The sequence below is a fragment of the Anolis sagrei genome, chromosome 4 (genome assembly GCF_037176765.1).
Source record: "Anolis sagrei isolate rAnoSag1 chromosome 4, rAnoSag1.mat, whole genome shotgun sequence".
Taxonomy (NCBI): Eukaryota; Metazoa; Chordata; class Lepidosauria; order Squamata; family Dactyloidae; genus Anolis; species Anolis sagrei.
The window spans coordinates 221,658,411-221,675,282 of NC_090024.1; the positions used below are offsets into that span (position 1 = coordinate 221,658,411).

Here is a 16,872-nt window from a genome sequence, read left to right on the forward strand (position 1 = left end):
AGCTATACAGTATAGCAGCCAAATAAAGACAGGCATGATGCTTTAAGAGATCGAACAGAAACAGAACACAGCAAAAGAACTCTACAGGCTGACACTCTTGGAAATAGGAAAATTATTTTAAATTTTGGCATTATATATACATTGTATCTACAAGTATATTAATATATACTTTTTTAAAAAACCCATCAAAGATTTTGAAAAACTGTAATCAATCAGTTAAGCAATGATTTCTCTCTAACCTTCCTGGTTAGCAAGTTAATACTTGCCCACAAAAATAAAATAAAATGAAATCGGATGCAGTATGCCATTACAACATCTCCTTCCTACTTTTCTTGATCATGTATCCTTTTCTTGATACTGCTTTACTGTTGACAACTCTCCACAAAATTATTTGAGACTGTACATTGAATGTTCATTTCTAACATTAGAATTTCAGCACATTTACAATTATTTGTTAAATCCCTTTGTTTCGGCTCATGCTCTGCACTTGCACTCAAAACGTAATCACTAGCCATTTATATACGTTTGACATGTAAAGGGTGAGAGGACTACAACTCTTACAAATCCTAGAGTCTACAACCATGCTTTCAAAATGTACAGTTTTAGGAGTGATAGTGGTTTGCCACAAAGATCAGAATCCAATGCGATGGTATAATAATTCAAGATTAAGGATAGATAATGGATGGACAGTGATGGCCTTTAGGCCAAAAATCAAATTCTGCATTTAGAGTCACCTTTACAAATGAGAAATGTTACTTGACCTGGAATGGTGCAAAACTATTTTAAAGTGTCACCACTGAACACTACAATTTAGGGGCTGTGTACAATTGAAAGGGAGACTGTGTATGTGCAGGACCAAATCATCTTTAGGAGCCAAATTCATTACTACTGGGGGAAAAAACTCCACTTGTGTTTGAAAAGAAAAGGTTGAAACTACAGGTCTCACTCATCAATGATTCAGGAGGCAGAATTTTGATCCAGGAGAAAAGAGTGAAGAGACAAATAGATTTTGACCAAAAACCTGTCTACAACAACAGTAATACATTGTGGGTGAAATACAGTACAAGGAAAAATATGTTACCTGAAGAAATAATCCAGAAACTTCAATTGCAGGATCTTATTTTTGAAAAAACACACAACATACTGAATATATTTATTAAAAAATAAACTGCTTCCAAATCACCTATTTACAGTAGAAAGAACTGGATATGATACATGTGCAACAGAAGGCAAATTAATATTACCTATGGGACATAATGTAACACATACAGTTTTACCTCTTTAAAATATACCAGAACATTTTTTTAAAGAACCCAAAACAGGTCGAGTGTGTTGACAACACTGGTAAAATAAACACTCCATCCAGAATTTGATTTTATATGCTGAGAGAAATCCTGGAAATTGGTGAGGGCAAGAGAAGAAGAAAAAAGACTAAACAAATGTGTTATTTGCGTTTTGGAGCTCATCTAATCTCTTCCTTTGAAACAAAAAAAAAATCATATTTTGGCAAAAAAATGACTTCATTAATCTTTTGTGCAAGCAAATAAAACAGCTGATTTAAAAATAGACTGAAAACAGCATTCGTAGTTCTATGGTTGTCTTTGAAGTTACTTCTCTGGTATTTGAATGTGAATGAGGCAGAGAAAGCAATGAAACAAGACATGTGGTGGTGGTGGTGGTTCTTTTTTAGAGGGACTGCAACATCTGCTTGCTTCTTTAAAAAAGGAAAAAAGTGCATCTTTCCCCAAACTAAACAGAAAAGCAGTGAAGAATCACCTAAAAGAGTAACAGCAGCAGCAACGATTGTATAGACAACATTTGTGAAATCACATCATTAAGGACGGGGACACATGTTAAGATGTATTTATCTAATACCAGGGCATGAGTCTAGAGTTTTTCTTTCTCCTAAGAGGTCAGTAGGATGATAATTCTTACCAACAACATTAGTATGTTTGTATTTTTAGCCCTTTCGTCCCAAAATACACTATTTCCCTCCCCCCCCCCCCATTAAAAATCTACCTATACACTAGATGTGACAGCTGGTTTGATTTATAGTTTAACTGATTGTTTGGCAAGAACCTGTGAAGCTCACTTTTCCGACAGCAGGGGTCATAATAGTAAGCACTGAGGCAAGTGTCACAGGAAACTTTTGAACAAAAAGTGCATGTGTTTGTAGCTCCGGATCGGTTGCAAAAGCCACAACGTGAAGAACCCGAAGGCTTGGATTTTGAACTGAACTGAGAGCCCCGCTCCTGAGTCTGTAACATATACTGGGGCTTTTCCCTTACAGCAGGTCCAGAAGACATGCCTTCACTTGAAAGAGATTTCATTGAGTAGCTGCTCTGTTTCATTGCTGGATACTCCTGCCTGCAGATGAACAAGTTGTCACACTTTTGGCAAATGGAGGCGCCACAAGATAATCCACAATTTTGGCACTTAAGGGGAGTCGTCTCTTTGGCTAGATGCGTACGTTTATGGTAAGTAGGATTGGCATCGTTTCTTAGCAGCCATACATCATGTTTAGTGGATTCCTGCCTCTTAAACATACTTCTGGAATCAGGGTCAGTATATAAATCTAAATCATCTTGAGGGGAATAGTAAGTACCATATGGAATACCCGTTCTTAATATGCCATTGGCATGAGATGGAACCTGCAAATACTCATCAGGACATCCATGTGGAGAGCTTGACATGGCAAGGAGAGATGGTGATGGACGAATGATTTCATCTTTAATGTCATCTTCAGTATCAACTAAGATGGGTTCTTTTCTGAGACTCAGTGATGTCATTAAAGGTGGCTTCTTGCTTTCCAAATAACTCTCATAAGTGTCCACTGATTTAGAAGGTTTGCTAACTTTGGGTTTGAAGTAATCTTTAGAGCCTCTTTCACTGGCAGATTTTTGAAGTACCATTCTTGACATGGAAGTATTTAGATTCTCTTTGCACTCTGCGCGCCGTTTCAAGGCGTCTGAGCAGCCCCGGACATCATCGTTGCTATTTTTCCTCTCCTTCACAATGTCAAGTTCTGAATAACCTTTATCTTTCACTTGCAAATGAATTTCAATCAGTTGTTCACACTCAATTTTGGCCAAGTAGAGTTCAAATGACACCATCTTGACCTGAAGGGTATCCACCAACTCTTTGAGCTTATACATAGTTCCAAGCTCTTGGACATATCCCATTGAGTTCAGTATATGTCTTATATCCTCATCAGACAATGTAGATTTCACATAATAAACAAAAGGTCCAGTGTAAGTCTGAAGACAGAGAAAAGAAAGAAAAACACAAGCATCATTTAGATGTAATTCTGAAATAGCTATACATGCTTTAACCACAAGAGGGGGCAATCACTTTGAATAAAAAGGCTTTTTGGCCCAAAACCAAAGAAATTCTATAGATAGATCACTTGTACCTACTAAGCCAAGTTGATGTTCATTACATCAACATCATGAATTTGATCACCAAGTGTTCTCTGGTCTGGTTTCTACATCAGCAAACTTCACATAAGAAACAGGTATGCAACCTACTTGGAGGCCTTCGCCATTGATGAATGATATGATAACAGCAAAATAATCTCTTGTTGAAGCCACATAACTCTAAAGAAGCATAGTTCAACTGTAACAAGATCTATTTTCAGCATATATGACTGTTAGCATATCTGACTGTATATTTTCTAGTTTTGATTTGTTTAAAAGACTGGAATCTATTTTAAAATTGAAACCAATATTCTTAAAACAATTTAGCTCGAATATGTGGTTGAAGGCTTTCATGGCCAGAATCACTAGGTTACTGTGAGTTTTCCAGGCTGTATGGACATGTTCCAGAAGCATTCTTTCCTGATGTTATCGCCCACATCTATGGCAGGCATCTCAGAGGTTGTGAGATGTTCTGAAACTCTATAGATCTAGGGCAGGGTGTAAATATTAGCTTAGACTTGGGAAAGCAGCAGCCAGACTTAGGGATCAGGAGTCCCTGCAATGTGCTTGGTCCATATTCTTGAACATCAGAATCAATACTGTAGGAATGCAAATTATCAGGTACACAGAACTCTTTCACATCTATACGGTCAACCTGCCAAATTTACGGATTTGATGAAAATGTTCTCTCTAGGATTCACTCAGTTCTACAGTGCTACTATAGAGTCAACTTTCTCAAGTCCTGCTAGAGAATCTAGCAATTGTTAACACCTCTCTAGAAATCTTTTAGTAACTACTGAAATGTAATTATTTCTACTATCACATCCACTCAACAAAAGTATAATATTTACAACAGGATTTAAAACATATAAGCTTCCTGACAGAAGTGCTGCTAGTATTGAATAATATATCCTAATAATGCCATGTATATTATGTCATTAATATTTCCATGCAAGTGTCAGCATTTACCAGGTTTCTGTCTGCTTGTGCAGTCTTGAAATAGCATTACATTTCACTAACAAACATTTGATGAATTAATTCTACTGAAGGAATAAGAGACTAACACTGAACAGTCACTTGCAATCTTATTTATTCCTTCTTGCTTTGAGTCTGATAATTATGGGCTTTTATTTTCATCTTCAGTACTGAAGAATAAACAGAATAGTGTATTAAAACCCAAAAAATCTTCATGTGGAACAATTTTAGCCAAATGAGAGGGAACTATTAACACAAATCTAGAAGGGAGGTTGACAAAACTGAACATGAAAATTATGATTACAATGACCAAAATGTAAGACATTGTAATTTGGCTATGATGAGCTTTGTGTGATGTTGCCTTATTTCTTAATCAAATATATAGGGTTCCTGTGAGGATAAAACATTGTTCTAAAAAACCCACTTTAGATCAGAGTAAAAAAATCCTTCTTAAACTGAAGAAATCTCACTTTGCCTGCCATATTACAAGAATCTATAACCAGTGAAATGCTGGCATAAGAAACAGACACAGAATAGAGGAATCAGTTTTACTTCAAGGTCACTGAGCAATTTAAAATAGTCGCCAAAAGCCAACTTTCACTTTTAAGCTTGGTTTTGAGGCAGTATATCTTTCATTGGATCAATTATTTTTGTTGATGCAGGAGTGTGCAGAGTCGTTTTGGGTTTCAAATATTTTATAAGCTTTAATGTTTTCCAGGATTCTACAGTACTATTTCTGGAAAGTTATAGAGACTTTATAAATGTGGAATTGGATAAACAGGATGAGGACAGCTTAATCAGAGAAATTAACAAAGAAAATAGACTAGCAAGAAAGTGTTATATGTCAAGAGAAATATTGAATTTAAACCTCCTAAAGAAAAAATAAAATTATGGATTCAAAACTGGTGAATGAGTACAGGAAAAAATGATTTTTCAAAAATAAAATTTAAAATCAGATTGACCAACGACAGTCTATGTCAGTGCTTTCCAACCTGGTGCCTTTCAAGCCACAGTAGCCTAAGATCAGAGCTTTCCAAACATTCCATGTTAAGGACACACTTTTTGGACATGACTCACTTTGCAACACAGTAATTCAGTTTTATTAGCAAGTCAGAAGTTAAACAAACCCCTAATAAGAGACATGGACACATACATAAACTGTAATGATGGAATGTATAGGGACATAACATATCTCATGAAACCTTTTTATTTATTTTTAGTGAAATATATGATTTATTGTTTGTTTCACTTAGACTCAGAGGCTTCTTGTTATGTTTGTGCAACACACCCACACTGTTATGCCGACACACTTAACGTGTCACAACACACAATTTCGAAGGCTCTGCTATAGATAATACACATACCCTAAGAAAAGCACAAGTTAGATTACAAAAAGGCTGAGATATTTGTACATTCCTACCTTGATATTTTTAAATTCCTTCTTCCATGGGTAGAGAAAAAGATTAACTCCTATGGATTCCATCACACTGAATGCATTCTTGAGAGAACGCAAACTTGAAGATTTCGAGGACCTAAGTGAATTTTCAGCAATCTCATAAAATTTAATCAGCCGGAATCTATAAAAGGGATCAATCTTAGGAAAGCAGAGTAAGGCTGAAGCTGCCACTTGTAGATATTCCTCACTAACTGGGCGCTGCTTCTTGTCAGAGGTATCCAGTTTAGATTCATGAGACTGTACATACTTTCTAAATACATCGTCTTTATATTTTGCATCCATTTGAAGCTGGATTCTAACACACTTGTTGGTGGCTACCTCATCTCTTCCATTGCTACCCTGAGGCAGGCTGATCGGCACTGCTGACCCGTCTGAAAGAAAAGAAGACACAAGTTACTTATCTCACTCAAATTCTCCCCAAAACTCCATAAACCTTTATAAAAGCATCGTAACTACAATTACTATGTGCTCTCTCTACTTCTTACATCTCTCGCAGAACAAAAATTAGTCTATAGCAATTTGAAATCACCCTGAACAGTTGTATATTTAGCTAGAGCTTATTAGATCATGTGAGTTCTTAAGTTCCATCAAGGTAATATATGAGACTACAATCACATCTTACTGGATATAGGTAAGCCAGAATGAAGAATAATGATTATTGTTTATATATAAGGGTCACTCCAAAAGGAATGAAGAACATTTGTGAGCAGTTAAGGCCTTTCACACACAATATCAACATTATCATAGTCATTATTTCTCCACTGAAAGGCACAGCAACACTATGATCCTCAAACACCTCAGTTGTGATGCTTCATTTAAAAAAACTTTCTTCACATCCAGAAATGAAAATAACCACAAACAATAAAGTTCAAAACCTCTTTGAAGTCAGTATAACTTAATAGGTAGTATCTGTGATACAGGGAGACAGAACACATATCTGTGCAAGTTTTTCAATATTTCTGGATGGTATCTTCCCTAATTCGTGAGCTACAATTGTGAGAGTTGATGAGAGCTGAAATCCAACAACATCTGAAGGACCACAACTTTCTACACTTAAACTACATATAACCAGCCTCAGAGTTAGGGCAGAAAATGTTACTAGTATGGACATGCTTCATAAGGTTATCTATTCTGAAATTCTAGAAAGAAAATAGTTCATGCTTATTTATTTATTTATTTATCGAGTCATCAGCAACCAGTCATTTATATTACATTTCTAACAAAGCAAACAAACAGAAAAGATACAAAAATACAAAATACAGAATACAAAATTTATGAGTTTGGTAGTTGATTAAATGTCCTTTGACCAGTATCTGGCCACTTGGAGTGCTTCTGGTGTTGCTGCAAGAAGGTCCTCCCTTGTGAATGTGGCAGGGCTCAGGTTGCATTGCAGCAGGTGGTCTCCACACTCGCATGTCGTGGATTCCACTTTGTAGCCCCATTTCTGAAGGTTGGCTCTGCATCTCGTGGTGCCAGAGAGCAGTCTGCTCAGCACCTTCCAAGTCGCCCAGTCCTCTGTGTGCCCAGGGGGGTGTCTCTCATCTGGTATCAGCCATTGGTTGAGGTTCTGGGTTTGAGCCTGCCACTTTTGGACTCTCGCTTGCTGATGTGTTCCTGCGAGTGTCTCTGTAGATCTTAGAAAACTATTTCTAGATTTAAGTCATTGACGTGCTGGCTGATACCCAAACAGGGGATGAGCTGGAGATGTCTCTGCCTTGGTCCTTTCACTATTGGCTGCTACTTCCTGGCGGATGTCAGGTGGTGCAATAATGGCTAAGCAGTGTAATTTCTCCAGTGGTTTAGGGCGCAGACACCCCGTGATAATGCGGCATGTCTCATTAAGAGCCACATCCACTGTTTTAGTGTGGTGAGATGTGTTCCACACTGGGCATGCATACTCAGCAGCAGAGTAGCACAGCGCAAGGGCAGATGTCTTCACTGTATCTGGTTGTGATCCCCAGGTTGTGCCAGTCAGCTTTCGTATGATATTCTTTCTAGCACCCACTTTTTGATTGATGTGCTTCTTGTAGGTAAGAGCACGGTCCAGAGTGACTCCCAGGTATTTGGGTGCGCTGCAATGCTCCAGTGGGGTTCCTTCCCAGGTGATCTTCAGAGCTCGGGATGCTTCTCTGTTCTTGAGATGAAAGGCACATGTCTGTGTTTTAGATGGGTTGGTGATCAGCTGGTTTTCCCTGTAATAGGCAGTAAGAGCACCTAGAGCTTCGGAAAGCTTCTGTTCTACCATCCCAAAGCTCCCTGCTTGAGCAGTAATGGCACGGTCATCAGCATAGATGAAATTGGGGGACATGAGAGAAGCCTCCTAGCAGGATTGCAAGACATCCGGGCGTCCCCTGGGCAACGTCTCCTTAGACGGCTGATTCTCTCGCCATAGAAATTCATGCTAACTAAAGCAGTAGTCTCTAGTGCAGTGGTTCTAAACCTGTTGGGCCGCGGAACACCAGTGGGCCGTGAGGACGAAAATTTGGTCCGCGAGTCTCCTTCCTCTTTATTTATTTATTTAATTTCCGCTCCTTTTGTGCTGCCTGCTACTCCTTTCCTGTCTCTCACCATGGCATATGTTCTATATCAGAAACAAGCTGGTGTGGTCTATCCAATGCAATTTTCTGAATCAGCACCCCAAACCGAATCTAAAGTTGACCAAAAACTGATTCATAATTCTTTTGGTACTTATGTTGGTGAGTGGTGCCAGCTCAAAAAAGGCTTGGAACCACTGCTCTAGTGGTTAAGATTATTACCAATTAACTATACACTGAACTGGGTCACAAAAATGTACATCTATTTTATTTTTTAAATTATCAAATGCATGAATGACACAAAATTCCCAAGTCAAAACTATAAATTAATGAATGGGTGACAAGGGATCTACACACTGTTCAGAAAGGAGGAGGAAATGAAATCATTGAAAAGCACCAAAATCTGCAGAAGGAAGCAGTCGCATCTTAGACATGGTCAGCAATGAGCTACTGCAATGAACTAGCTACAGGACTAAATTACCATTTCAGAAAGTCTCTGCTTCTAATCCTACCTACATCATAAACTTATTAGACAGTTTAGGTAACCCAGACCCCTTGGTTTCTGCTCCTCAAACTAACTATTGGACAGCACTAACAAATCTTAAAGAAATATTTCTTTGGCTATCTGATGTGAGGAACTAGCAATTTTTGGTTTTTTGTGTGCTCATAGGGTACAGTAGGTTTTTTTTTTCCATTTTCTGGAAAGTTGTTGGGGCCAGCACCAGTCCAGGTATCACTGATCTTAAAGGATGAATAATACACTATATGTGAAGCACTTTGAATGCTGGGTGTTGTGGATACCTTGGTAGACTTTCAGCTATGAGGAAAACTTCACACAAGATGCAGTGGACCCTCGGTATCTATTTATTTATTTACCATATTCATATATACTGTAAGCAGCAATTTGATGCCAACATGAACATATATCAAATAAAACAAAACATATACATTAAAATCATTGCTAAAAAAATATCAAGCATTAAAACCACTTATTTAAAGTCATGCAAATCCAATGTCATAAATCAAGTCCATTCCATTCCAATTGTCATTGTACCATTCTGTATTCTCTTACTGAACTATTACTGACCGAAAGCTTGGTCTGTACCAACTGCACTTGCAAAGGAGGTGGGACCGAGAGCAGGGCCTCCTTAGACAATCTTAACCTCCTAGCTGGCTCCTAGGGGGAGATACGTTCAGACAGGTAAACTGGGCTAAAACCATTTAGTGCTTTACAGGCTAAAGCAAGTACTTTGAATTGTGAATGGTAGCAAACTGGCAGCCAGTGGAGCTGGCATAACAGGGGGATTGTATGCTCCTTGTACGCTGCTCCAGTGAGCAGTCTGGCTACTGCCCATTGGACCACTTGAAGCTTCTGAACAGTTTTCAAAGGCAACCCCACGCAGAGTGCATTGCAGTAGTTTATTCTTGATGTAACAAGAGCGTGGACCAGTGTGGCCAAGTCTGACTTCCCAAGATATGGGTGCAACTGGCACACACATTTTAATTGCGCATATCTACTGAGGTTTTGGTTCCAAAAGTTTCCTTGGAAATCAAAATCCATTGATACCCAAGTATTATTACCTACAATGGTATAGTAAAATGGCATCCCTTATATAAAATGGCAAAATTATGATTTGCTTTTTGGATTTAAATTTATATATTTTTCAAGCCATGCACGGTTGACTCCATTGATTCAGAATTCATGGATATGGAGCGCCAACTGTACTGGAGTTAACTTCCATGGTAGGGATTAAAATTGAGAAGTGAGGCTATTATACAAAATCTAAACAAAGATAAATCCTTCTTTGGTAAATTTCCTTATCCCTTAATAAGAAAAAATGGCATCACCTTGCTATCAAGTAACGTTTTTCTTGTTCATGGAAGAAATGACTGAAAAAGATGGACTTTGAACTACAATAAGACCAGCATTACACTAAACTGTACCATTCAAAATTAACAGCAAATGATGTATTAAGTATGATGAAGTCATTCAACTTTGAAAGTCACTACTTTAGAAGACTTCCATCTCATATGCAGCACAACTCTACACAAGCCTATACAGAAATCGATCCCACTGAATTCAGAGGGACTTATTCCGAGATACCTATGCAAAGGATTACTGTCTTAGATCCAAAGTGAGGAATTCCTAACAATCAACTATGCCTTTTGTCTCCAAGATAGAGGATGCATAATATTTTACATTCTCTTTCCATTTTAATTATGACTTTCCATCTGTAGATGTACAGTTCCTGAGAAGCAGTTTATTAATACCTTCAGCATGTAAATGCCATAACCCAAAATTAACATTCTAGTCTCCAGGACACAAATTTTACACCCAGGGTAAGTCAATGGTTAAAGCTAAACAGGTGTTTAAGATTCCTCTATGAAGCAGGTCCAATTTTTTTCAAGCATATTTTCAGTTGTGGAAACCAGCTCTCTATCATCACAGAGACACTTCACATTCTTAGGTATGAACAACAAATCCCCATACCATGACTGTCCCAGCATAAACTTGTCCTCTCAATGCACTTTACCTCATCTGCTAACGTGAAAATTAAACCCCATAGCTTATCCCATCCATATCTCCCACCAGATAAACCACTCCATTTTCCTATCTCAACCAATCCCCCATTTTTATCCTTGCATTTGGCCTGCCTACTTTGATCAACTCGTTGTTTTTAACTTGTCCTCTTACCCCATATCTGGTGTTTTACCCCACTGTGTTATTTTTCTTCATGGTTTGTATTTTATTTTAGTTATTAATTGTTGTACGTATTTTATTTTGTTTACTGTATTTGTCGGGTTTGGCCTCATGTTAGCCGCCCCAAGTCCCTGAGGGGAGAAGGTAGCGGGATATAAATAAAGTTTAATAATAATAATTAATAATTAGGTACGAGTACTAAATTTTATTTAGCTAAGCCACCTGTGCTTCCTTTAACTTCAGGCTTTCCTCTTTGATATCATATATTGGTACAACTCAGCACACTGTTATCAGGGTGGTAACTGTTAAAACATTTACTAAGTACATACAGTCTCAGTAAACACAAGTAGAACAGTGTGGAGATTTTGCTTTACTACTAGTTTAATGTTAGTCCTTTCTGAATGAGACATTAGATTGTTTTTCCCCGTTCATTTCTACAGATGCATATATTTTAACAACAGAAAGAGTGTGGGGGGTTAAAAAGCACACTAGGTGCTGCCTTAAGTTAATAATCTGATTTATCCTCTAAACACATCACACTCATATTCCAACAGTCATAAAACTGCGCAAGTCACAAGGAAGTTCATTTCCAACAGCAGATCCTCAACTGATAACAGTTCTGATGATAATTTTTGCTGGACCATGATATTATGATTGCAATGAGAAACAAAGAAAGGTAATTCAAAAGATAAGGCCCAAGGCTAACCCATATTTCATCAAACCTCGAATTCTATTAAGTAGCAATGCTTTTACTGGACCAACTAAAAAGTAAAACATGCATCATGCAAACATCAAAACTATGTAACCAGTTATGCACTGGTAACCTCAACACCTTCTACAATGCACTTTACATTGGGCTACCCTTGTACCAAGTTCGAAAACCCCTGTTGGTTCAAAATACAACAGCCAGATTGGTTACAGGAACATCTAGGAGGGATACCTATCCTAAAGTCACTCCGCTGGCTGCCAATTAGTTTTCAGGCAAAGGACAATGTGTTGGTTTTGACCTTTAAAGCCCTACATGGTTTCGGTCCAGGTGGTCTAAAAGATTGCCTTCTCCCAAACAATCCGCCCCACACACTTTGGTCTTCTGGTCTGCTCCAATGAGCCAGAACCTGACTGGGAAACTACACCCAGAGGACCTTTTCATCAGCCACCCCAAAGATGTGGAACAACCTGACAATAGAGTTCCAACAGGTAAATCAACTGTCAGAATTTAAGACACAAGTGAAGACCTGTCTCTTCTGGCAGGCCTACCCAGACAGTCTTTAAACATAGGCATGAATTTTAATGCATGCCCTTTGATTAATCTCCATTTTGTCTGTTTTAATATGTATTTCATAGAGATACGTTTGTTATATAACTTTTCCGGGATATGTTTTAGTGCAGGCATGCGCCAATTTCGACCCTCCAGGTGTTTTGGACTTCAGCTCCCACAGTGGGAGTTGAAGTCCAAAACACCTGGAGGGTCAAAGTTAGCCCATGTTTTGTAATCTGCCTCAGGCCATAAGGAGAGGCGGGCAAGAAATAAAATGATTATTATGTAGCCTCTTCATCGGGCAAAGATTCTAAAAATCATATAGAAGACAGAAAGTTATTTTCGAGCTTACATCATCTCTGGTATTATTTCTGCTGCCATTAAAGGCGAAAACAAAACGTACACTAATAGACAATAATCACTCTCCTAAGACTCCCATAATAGTGAACTAACATACATTCAAACTTGATTAAGTTAAAAGATAATTAAAAAATGTCATCATTAAAATGCCAAGGTAAAATTTCAAACCCCAAAAATTAAAAACGAAGGTTAAAACAAAGGTTAAAATAGACCAGCTATTACACAATCCCAATCCAGTTCAAATATCTGCATCACCCCTACAGTTTACCCCAATCGCCTCCAGATGCGCAGTACTCAGCTGAGATGCTTAATAATAATAATAATAATAATAATAATAAATTTTATTTAATACTCCGCCACCATCTCCCCAATGGGGACTCGGGGTGGCTTACATGAGGCCAAGCCCAACAGCATATTACAATAAAGTAAAACCAAAACACAATAACAACACAGTTGTTATTGAAGACCAAAATCTGCTTGCAGTCCCTAACATCCGGACCTATCATTTGTCATCTACTAGGAATAGAGCCTTCTCGATCATGGCCCCTTATTTATGGAATGCCTTGCCGATTGAAACTCGAACCATCCGAGACCTACTTACTTTTCGGAAAGCCTGTAAAACTATTCTTTTCTGACAAGCTTTTGATGGGTGAACAATCTGGGCTATTCCTGTTCTCGCTGCCTACTGTTATTGTTATGGTCATTTTAAAGCTAATTGTATTATTTTAATCTGTTTCTGTAAACCGCTCCGAACCAAATTGGGAGTAGCGGTATACAAGTTGAATAAATAAATAAATAAAATACATACAACATATGAGTACAAAAACGTAAAGCAAAATCATACACCTAGGGAGGCACATTTGGAAGCTACAAGGCATAGAGCTTTTTCGATCTATGCTCCAATTCTGTGGAACTCATTGCCTCCATATATTAGAGCAATGTCGGAGTTGCGACCTTTTGTAAAGGCGCTCAAGACTTGACTGTTTGGTTGTGCATTTAAGTAATCGGATCAAATTTTGCCATAGTCACTGCTGAATGTTTTTATGTTGAATGTTTTTATGTTGAATGTTTTATATTGTGTATAAGCTATTTTAAATTGTAAGTCGCTCGGAGCACTTTGGTGGAGAGCGACTAATTAAGAAATAAAGTGATGATGATTATGATGATGATAACATAAAATAATGTAACAAGTGGGCCGCATGTGCAAGATAAAAACTAAGATACTAAAAATACTAAAATTAGGATGAGATAGGGATGGAACAGATTGTTTGTGGGGGAGAAACTCATAAAGGAACGGGGTCATAAATATAGACCTTCATACAGGTGGGGAAATATACTCTGGTGACAGAAACCATTGAGGGGAGGGGGCAACTGTGTATAATAATATAGCTATGAAGAAAAAGGGCCGTTTGGTGTATTATCTCAGCATTTTTGCCAGCACTTTACACAAACACCCACCTGAAAGTGCAATTTGGGATGCAAGGAGCCATGACAAACAGTGTTGAGCAGTGTTTCTCAACCTTCCTAATGCAGCGACCCCTTAATACAGTTCCTCATGTTGTGGTGACCCCCAACATAACATTCTTTTGCTACTTCATAACTGTAATTTTGCTCCTGTTATGAAACATAATTTGGGAGTTGTAGTTGTTAGGATTTATGTTTCACCTGCAATCAGAGTATTCTGAACTCCACCAACAATGGAATTGAACCAAACTTGGCACACAGAATGCCCACAACCAACAGAAAACACTGGAAGGGTTTGGTGGGCATTGACCTTGAGTTTGGGAGTTGTAGTTCACCTACAGAGAGCACTATGGACTCAAACAATGATGGATCTGGACAAAACTTGGCACAAATACTCAGTATGCTAAATGTGAACACTGGTGGAGTATGGGGAAAATAGGCCTTGACATTTGGGAGTTGTACCATCGCGGAGATTAAGATCCTCCAGGGAGGCCCTGCTTTCCGTCCCGCCATTGTCACAGGCGCGATTGGTGGGGACGAGGGACAGGGCCTTCTCAGTGATTGCTCCTCGGCTATGGACCTCCCTTCCTTGTGAGATCAGGTTGCCCCCCTCCCTCCTGTCCTTTAGAAGGATGGTAAAAACTTGGTTGTGGAACCAGGCTTTCGGGACAGAGCAATGAAGCGATAATGGGAAAGATGACAGGGCCAATTGGATTTGTTGTGGATGGCTAGGACAGTTTTAAATTGTGTTATTTTAAATGGTGTATTTAGATAAATGTTTTTCAATGTTTATGTATTGTACCCAGGCATTGAATGTTTGCCATGTATATGTTGTGCTTCGCTCTGAATCACCTTCGGGGTGAGAAGGGCGGAATATAAGTGTTTTAAATAAATAAAATAGTTGCTGGGATTTATAGTTCACCTACAATCAAAAAGGATTCTGAACCCCACCAATGACAGAATTGGGCCAAACCTCCTACACAGAACCCCCATGAACAACAGAAAATGCTGTGTTTTCTGATGGTCTTTGGTGACCCCTCCAGGGGTCCCGACCCCCAGGTTGAGAAACACTGGTGTTGAGACACATAAAGGGGCCAGACAAGGTTGCATATTAGCACCACTGTTATTTAGCTTATATGTAAAGTCTATGGAGGACATTCTGCATAAAAAATATCACAGGATTTCAACTAGTAGCTGAGCATATGGCTAGTAGTATATTTAGGTGAGATATTCCCAAAGTTAAATGGTTAAAATTGTCTCATGATGGTTTAATGTAGCCAAGATATATTGGACAAGGTCCTTATACAGAGGTTGGATTTTCTATCTCTTGGCTGACACTAACCCCGTGGTTACTCACAAGGTGTTTCTTTTTGCCCTGGCAGCACAGAAAATCTGGGCAAAACTAATCTCTGATATTGCAGTTGACTGTGCTGGGGATGCTTTCAACTAATAGTGACTGTTTATGTGGTTTTAATAATGCTGTATCTATTTGCTTTTACTTGGTTTTTAATTACGCAGATACATTACGTAGTATTTTAAAAGTGCATCTTGCCATCGATATATGTAGCATTTTAATGATTTATAGGATGTTATTGTGTATTTTAGAGCCCCCGGTGGCGCAGTGGGTTAAAGCACTGAGCTGCTGAGTTTGTTGATCGAAAGGTCGCAGGTTCAATCCCGGGGAGCGGCGTGAGCTTCCGCTGTCAGCCCTAGCTTCTGCCAACCTAGCAGTTCGAAAACATGCAAATGTGAGTAGATCAATAGGTACCGCTCCAGCGGGAAGGTAACGGCGCTCCATGCAGTCATGCCGGCCACATGACCTTGGAGGTGTCTACGGACAACGCTGGCTCTTCGGCTTAGAAATGGAGATGAGCACCACACCCCAGAGTCAGACATGACTGGACTTAATGTCAGGGGACTACCTTTACCTTTACCTTACCTATTGTGTATTTTATATGGTATTTAATAATCTTGTGTTCATGTATTTATTTATTTGCCTTGCCTTGTATGTGAAAGACCTATGGTCTAAGCATCGAATAAACTATAGTATCAGAAACTATATAGAGGTTTAATGTATGGTCGAAGGCTTTCATGGCCGGAATCACTGGGTTGTTGTAGGTTTTTTCTGGGCTATATGGCCATGTTCTGGAGGCAATTTTTCTCCTGACGTTTCGCCTGCATCTACGGCCATTCCACAGATATATAAACCCATTTTTCCTACTTCCAACAGACCTCACTACCTCTGAGGATGCTTGCCATAGATGCAGGCGAAACGTCAGGAGAAAAATTGCCTCCAGAACATGGCCATATAGCCCGGAAAAACCTACAACAACCTATATAGAGGTTGTCTACACCAGCAAAATAATGTAGATGCAAGTCAGGAATGACCTGATGGCACACAATCATAGGAATTGTGGGAGTTGAAGTCCAAAACATCTGGAGGGAAGGCCGAAGTTGGCCCAGGCCTGCATGGAAGCCTCCCTTCTGTGGGCCGAAGAGGCTTCCTTCCAGCTCTGGGTGGAGACGAAGCCCGGGCCCCCTCCGACTCCCTTCCTCCCTTCCTCGCCGGCCCTCAATGCTCACCGACGGCTCTGCCTTCCTTCCTTCCTTCCGGGCTTCCCTTCTCAGAGCAGCAACCGTTGGAGCCACCAACCAAGCCACCAGCCAGGAAGTCGCCTGCAACCCGGAAACGCAAGACAACCTCTCCC

At 39.2% G+C, this 16,872-nt stretch overlaps 1 protein-coding gene across 1 annotated transcript; it reads right to left on the reverse strand.

The window, feature by feature from the left end:
• Nucleotides 1-1,994: 1,994 nt before the first annotated feature.
• SPATA2 (spermatogenesis associated 2) lies at nucleotides 1,995-16,872 on the reverse strand. Its single transcript, XM_067468189.1, has 3 exons — nucleotides 16,748-16,872; nucleotides 5,812-6,218; nucleotides 1,995-3,257 (listed from the first exon to the last, which is right to left on the reverse strand). The coding sequence occupies exons 2-3, from the start codon at nucleotides 6,127-6,129 to the stop codon at nucleotides 2,016-2,018; spliced, it is 1,560 nt and encodes a 519-aa protein (XP_067324290.1). The 5' UTR covers nucleotides 6,130-6,218; nucleotides 16,748-16,872; the 3' UTR covers nucleotides 1,995-2,015.